General features: G+C 41.4%; 1 protein-coding gene across 3 annotated transcripts in view; it reads left to right on the forward strand.

Annotated features, from left to right (window-relative positions):
* The window catches only part of LOC139746937 (uncharacterized), a 119,466-nt gene that overhangs the window by 71,100 nt on the left and 40,866 nt on the right, over positions 1 to 7,500 (forward strand). The window contains exon 1 of one of the 3 annotated variants that reach the window (XM_071658622.1): positions 6,711 to 7,147. The exons of 1 other annotated variant lie outside the window; for it this stretch is intronic. In XM_071658622.1, the coding sequence (XP_071514723.1) occupies positions 7,118 to 7,147 (30 nt within the window). In that variant the 5' untranslated portion in view covers positions 6,711 to 7,117. Of the gene's footprint in view, positions 1 to 6,710; positions 7,148 to 7,500 lie in introns of those variants that run through there. One more of the 3 variants, XM_071658624.1, reaches the window with a different exon arrangement.

Below are 7,500 nucleotides of genomic sequence, written 5' to 3' on the forward strand. Positions count from 1 at the left end.
TATATATATATATATATATATATATATATATATATATATATATATATATATATATATATATATATATATATATATATATATATATATATATATATATATATATATATATATATATATAAATATATATATATATATATATATATATATATATATATATATATATATATATATATATATATATATATATATATATATATATATATATATATCTTTTCTTTCTTTCATACTATTCGCCATTTCCCGCGTAAGCGAGGCAGCGTGAAGAACAGAGGACTGGGCCTTTGAATATCCTCACCTGGCCCCCTTCTCTGTTCCTTCTTTTGGAAAATTAAAAAAAAAAAAAGAGAGGGAAGGATTTCCAGCCACCCGCTCCCTCCCCTTTTAGTCGCCTTCTACGACACGCAGGGAATACGTGGGAAGTATTCTTTCACCCCTATCCCCAGTCTGCCCAACATAAAACTAATCACAATTCTTATATGGCACTCTATATATGCATCTTGCAGAACTTTTTGGTGAGTTCCTGATTAAGATATTCTTTATAGTATTGTTGTTGCTGAAGGAATCATTTATATTAAAAGATTTTAGCAGCATCGGAAATAGAGTAAAAGGTTCTTGGTGTCAAGGGGAGGTTTGGGTTCAACTCTGTAAACTGATTTCTATTCCAACTGAAGGGATCTATATGTATATGTATGTGTATGTGCGTGTATTGGCGTATATGAGTGGATGGGCTATCCTTTGTCTGTTTCATGGCGCTACCTAGCTGACGCAGGAAACAATATATATATATATATATATATATATATATATATATATATATATATATATATATATATATATATCTTTTTCTTTCTTTCGTACTATTCGCCATTTCCCGCGATAACGTGGTAACGTTAAGAACAGAGGACTGGGCCTTCGAGGGAATATCCTCACCTGGCCCCCTTCTCTGTTCCTTCTTTTGGAAAATTGTAAAAAACGAGAGGGGAGGATTTCCAGCCACCCGCTCCCTCCCCTTTTAGTCGCCTTCTACGACACGCAGGGAATACGTGGGAAGTATTCTTTCTCCCCTATCCCCAGGGATAATATATATATATATATATATATATATATATATATATATATATATATATATATATATATATATATATATATATATATATATATATATATATATATATATATATATATATATATATATATATATATATATATATATATATATATATATATATATATTCCTATGAGTCCACGAGGAAAATGAAACACGAAGAGTTCCCAAGTGCACTTTCGTGTAATAATCACATCATCAGGGGAGACACAAGAAAGAAATATAACAGTCAGTTGATATACATCGAAGAGACGAAGCTAGGACGCCATTTGGTTAACATGTGATTGTCCAAAACAATCACTTCACTTCACAATCACAATCCTTTACCTCTGACACATATATCCTCTTTGTCAATCTTTCCTCACTCATTCTCTCCATGTGACCAAACCATTTCAAAACACCCTCTTCTGCTCTCTAAATCACACTCTTTTTATTACCACTCATCTCTCTCACTCTTTCATTACTCACTCGATCAAACCACCTCATACCACATACTGTCTTCAAAAATTTCATTTCCAACACATCTACCCTCCTCCGCACAACCCTATTTATAGCCCATGCCTCGCAACCATATAACATTGTTGGAACCACTATTCCTTCAAACATACCCATTTTTGCTCTCTCAGGTAACGTTCTCTCCTTCCACATTCTTCAACGCTCCCAGAACGTTCACCCCTTCCCCTATCCTGTGACTCCCTTCCGCTTCCATGGTTCCATTCACTCTTAAATCCACTCCCAGATATCTACAACACTTCACTTCCTTCAGTTTTTCTCCATTCAAACTTACTTCCCAAGTAACTTGTCCCTCAACTCTACTGAACCTAATACCCTTGCTCTTATTTACTTTCACTCTCAGGTTTCTTCTTTCACACACTTTACCAATACCAGTCACCAACTTCTGCAGTTTCTCACTCGAATCAGCCACCAGGGGTGACTCACTTCCCAAGCCCTATCATCGACGAAAGACTGCATACTTGCCTCTCTCTCCAAAACTCTTGCATTCATGTCTCTCACCACCCCATCCATAAACAAATTAAACAACCATGGAGACATCACAAACCGCTGCCGCAAACCGACATTCACTGGGAACCAATCACTTTCCTCTCTTTCTACTCGTACACGTCTTACATCCTTGGTTAAAACTTTTCACTGCTTCTAGCAACTTACCTCCCACACCATATACTCTTAAAACCTTCCACAAAGCATCTCTATCAACCCTATCGCATGCCTTCTCCAGATCCATAAATGCCACATACAGATCCTTTGTTTTTCTAAGTATTTCTCACATACATTCTTCAAAGCAAACACCTGATCTACACATCCTCTACCACTTCTGAAACCACACTGCTCTTCCCCAATCTGATACTCCGTACATGCCTTTACCCCCTCAATCAATTCCCTCCCACATAATTTCACAGGAATACTCAACAAACTTTTCCCGCTGTAATTTGAACTCTCACCTTTATCCCTTTTGCCTTTGTACAACGGCACTATGCATACATTCCGCCAGTCCTCAGGCACTTCACCATGATCCATACCTACACTGAATATCCTTGCCAACCAGTCAACAACACAGTCACCCTCTTTTTTAATAAATTCCACTGCAATACCATCCGAACTCTCCGCCTTGCCTCTTATCTGTTTAGTTAGCCATTCTCTCTGACCCTCTAACTTTGCACACCTCCCTGACCAAAGCACCCTATATCTGCCACTCTATCATCAAACACATTCAACAAACCTTCAAAGTACTCACTCCATCTCCTCACTTCATCACTACTTGTTATTGCGTCCCCATTTGCCCGCTTCACCGATGTTCTCATTTGTTCTCTTGCTTCCGCACGTTATTTACCTCCTTCCAAAGCGTCTCTTTATTTTCCCTAAAATTTAATGATGATCTCTCATCCCAACTCTCATTTGCCCTCTTTTTCACCTCTTGCACTTTCTCTTGATCTCCTGCCTTTTCTTTTATAAATATCTCAGTCATTTGTATTACTTCCCTGCAAAAATCGTCCAAGCGTCTCTCTCTTCTCTTTAACTAACAATTCTACTTCTTCATCCCACCACTCACTACCCTTTCTAATCCCTATATTACCCCTGGGAATAGGGGAAAAAGAAAACTTCCCATGGATTCCCTGCGTGTCGTAGAAGGCGACTAAAAGGGAAGGGAGCTGGGGGCTGGAAATCCTCCCCTCTCATTATCTAATTTTCCAAAAGAAGCAACAGAGAAAGGGGCCAAGTGAGGATATTTCCTCTAAGCTCCAGTTCTCTGTTCTTGGAGCTATCTCGCTAACGCGAGAAATGGCGAAAAAGATGAAAAAAAAAAAAGATATATATATATATATATATATATATATATATATATATATATATATATATATATATATATATATATATATATATATATATATATATATATATATTTATATATATATATATATATATATATATATATATATATATCTTTTTTTCTTTCTTTCAAACTCTTCGCCATTTCCCGCATTAGCGAGGTAGCGTTAAGAACAGCGGACTGGGCCTTTGAGGGAATATCCTCACCTGGCCCCCTTCTCTATCCCTTCTTTTGGAAAAAAAAAATAAAAAGACGAGAGGGGAGGATTTCCAGCCCCCCACTCCCTTCCCTTTTAGTCGCCTTCTACGACACGCAGGGAATACGTGGGAAGTATTCTTTCTCCCCTATCCCCAGGGATATATATATATATATATATATATGTATATATATATATATATATATATATATATATATATATATATATATATATATATATATATATATATATATATATATATATATATATATATATATATATATATATATACATATGATGACTAACAAAAAACATTTGGTACATCTAAGTTTACTCTGAGGCAAGAGACGAAAATAGCCCCCCAGTGATAATTTCATCAGAAAGTTTTAAACGAAAGACAAACGCCGTGAGCGATGGTTTAGGGGAAGGGGGTTCAACCTCCCCCTTTCCCCCCCCCCCCCCCCCACAAGGAGAAAAGGTCATATACACACACTCTGGCTTATCAATGATTTCTCGAAGTTTTACGAAAGCAGGGGTTCCCATGACTGAGGGGTGGCGGATGTTTGAGGGGTAGGGGGTCTGTTCAAGGGCAAAGGGGGGGAGGGGGGTTTCACACACACACACACACACATACACACACACACACACACACACACACACACACACACACACACACATATGTAGCTAGTCCACTTGTGAGAGAAGACAGACCCAAAATCCAAGAAACGCATTTTGTATATATATATATATATATATATATATATATATATATATATATATATATATATATATATATATATATATTGAGGAGATAAGATCGGTATAAGAGAGAGAGAGAGAGAGAGAGAGAGAGAGAGAGAGAGAGAGAGAGAGAGAGAGAGAGAGAGAGAGAGAGAGAGAGAGAGAGAGAGAGAGAGAGAGAGAATGGTGGGTGATTATGATCATTTTGGAGGGAGCAGGTCCCACCATAATGTTGACTCCTCACTAAACACCGCAAAGTCGGTTTTCTGTCTTTTATTTCTACCTCTCTCCCGTTTTCTGTTATTATTGTTTTTGAATTATTCCCTCATCGTTCTAGTGAATAGAGATTTCTCTTTTTGTGATGATGGCAAAATTTGTTCAATGATTTGCGCGAATTATTTGGATTTTTTTTTTCTTTCTTTTGACAAGGCGAGCGTCAGGGGACCTCGCCTACCCTGGCTGGCTGCATCCACCTCAGCGCCGCCATATTTGACGTCTCAAAAAGATAGGAAGAAAAACACAGTGATGAGGGAGAGGAATACAAGGGCAACCCACATCCCCCCCCCCCCTGGAGGGTTCACGTGGACTAGAGAGAGAGAGAGAGAGAGAGGTGAGAAGGGGGGGGTGGTGGTTTGTGTGGGTGGATGATGGTGGGCGTGTGTGTGTGTGTGTGTGTGTGTGCACGGGGGTTGCTGTGAGTGGTTGAGGGGGTTGGGTTGGGGAGGTTTGGTGATGAAAGAGGTTTCCTCAGCCAAGGTAATCCGAAGACATTGATGACCCCAGCTCTGTGGTATTCCCTCTGATCATATCTATAATAACTTCCGACTCTCGTATATCAATAAGATTCTCTTGAGTTCCTTTTTCTTCAAGGATTATCGTACATTTCCGTGGGTGACGGGCGTCACACCGTCACAGAATGGCGCTACGGTGTCTCCGGCAGCCAGGAGTTAGGTATCTGGTGTGAACACACAAACAACTTGAAGACACATTTTCTGATGAAATATCTTGAGAGGTTGGGCCGAGCGCCCACCTTCACCTCCAGGCTTATGCATGACCCAGGCCAAAGATTTACATGAACAAATATAGACCATTGCACGTCCTCCTGCTATCTTGCATTTGTGTGGGGGTTTATCATCTTCTCTCTTTTCTGTGCACATTCATGCAACATTTTCAGGCAGGGGGGAGGTGTGGGGAGGGCCAGTGGAAAAGAATTGGCCATAAGCCACTCTCCTTGGACAAGATATCTCCAGCTTTATACATACACACACACACACACACACACACACACACACACACACACACACACACACACACACACACACATATATATATATATATATATATATATATATATATATATATATATATATATATATATATATATATATTTTTTTTTTTTTTTTTTTTTTCTTTTTTCTTTTTTAGTCACTGAGGCTTTGGGGGGTCTTACATCCGGGTTGGTCGGTCTCACGTAATGTCTACCGAGTGGCCCTTCACATGCCTTCAACTTTAATGCTACGTCTGAGGTCCAGCCAGGCTCATAAACCCTGCACTTGTAGATTAGGGACGGCGGTGACCACTCCAGAGCCAGCCACCCTTTACTCTCCCTACTGGAGCAGGGACTGGGCGAGAGGATGTTCCCATCTCCCTCCCTCTCCCTAAACTTGTAACAACCCACACGCTCCGTTAAAGGATGGTGGAGACATTAAAAGGAGACAAATGAACTACATCTCAAGCACTCCCCAGTGCAGACTATATAGAGACTCTCTGTGTTTGTTTTCAGTCGTCATTGATTAAGTGTCTGGGCTTAGAACGCATCCACATAGTGCTTGCCGCAAGCAGCAAGCGGTGGTCGGGTGGGTGGATTGAGGATGTGAGATTATCTTCACAAGGGAGGAGGATCATTGCTTGACTATACTTGTATTGTCTTGTTCCTCCTCGAGCAAGTCATGAGGGTGGATCAGGTGACCTGGGTGTGGCCTAGTCTGGGGCAGGTGTTTGTGAGTGACCTATGCCGCCTATGATTTCTGGACAACCCAGCTCTTATGGAGGAGTGGGTGAGGGAGAGAAAAGATGGTTGGATGTGTGTGTGTGTGTGTGTGTGTGTGTGTGTGTGTGTGTGTGTGTGTGTGTGCGTCTCCCTTTCTTTTATACCTGAAACACTCGGAGAGAAATTAATCCAACGTGTGATTTTCATGCACGACTATTCATTCGCCCGCCTCCCAGAATGAACATGTTGGTAGACGAGAGACAAAGAACTGGCCTGGCCAAACACACTTTGGCCTGAACGTGCTTGTGGGAGTGTGTCATTGGCCAGATAGGAGGCAGGAGGCGGCCAGGCGGGTGATGACGACGACGGTGCAGAGTGTTGACGGCGGCAGGAAAGGTAGTGGTGGGTAGTGGCCTGGTCTCCACAGACCGGCTGAACACCCAGGCTCAACACACACTGTTACCCCACTATCAGGGAGGCAGTTTGCTTTATCACGGAACAAGGAAATCCAGCCTTCAGGCACGCAGTAAATCCCGTAAATTGTTCCCATATGAAGTCAGCGAGGTGCACATCCGCCTTGGCAGGACAGCTTGGAGGTGGTGGGAGGTGGGCCCGGCAGACAGCAGATGCTGCGGGAGCAGCAAGCCACACGCGTACCACCAGCAGCTCTCTCTTCCAGTCTTGTCGCACCCACACCTCATCTCCGTCGCACCCCGTGTCGAACCCTTGGTCGCAAGAATGAGCCAGAAACAGGTCAGCAACTCAAATGTAAGTCCCATCTACATCAGAGGAGTAGGCTGATGCATGTGTATGTGTATGTGTGTGTGTGTGTGTGTGTGTGTGTATGTGCGTGTGTGTTTGTGGGGTGTTAATGTGTAGTGTGGATGGTGTCATGTCTTCGGTGTAGCGTATGATGCAGTGTGAGGTGTTTGCCGTTTTGATATGTTTTGTATATGTACACAGTGTCCTGGATGGTGTCATGCACTGTGTTGCGTACGGTGTCCCTTGTGATTTATGGTATCATCATCTTGGTAGTGAGTAGTGTTACATATGGTGTATGGTGACGCCTTCCGTGCAGTTTGTGGTGATTATGTGTGGTGTGTGTGTGGTGTGGTGTGCGG

Source organism: Panulirus ornatus, chromosome 66 (genome assembly GCF_036320965.1).
Source record: "Panulirus ornatus isolate Po-2019 chromosome 66, ASM3632096v1, whole genome shotgun sequence".
Classification (NCBI taxonomy): Eukaryota; Metazoa; Arthropoda; class Malacostraca; order Decapoda; family Palinuridae; genus Panulirus; species Panulirus ornatus.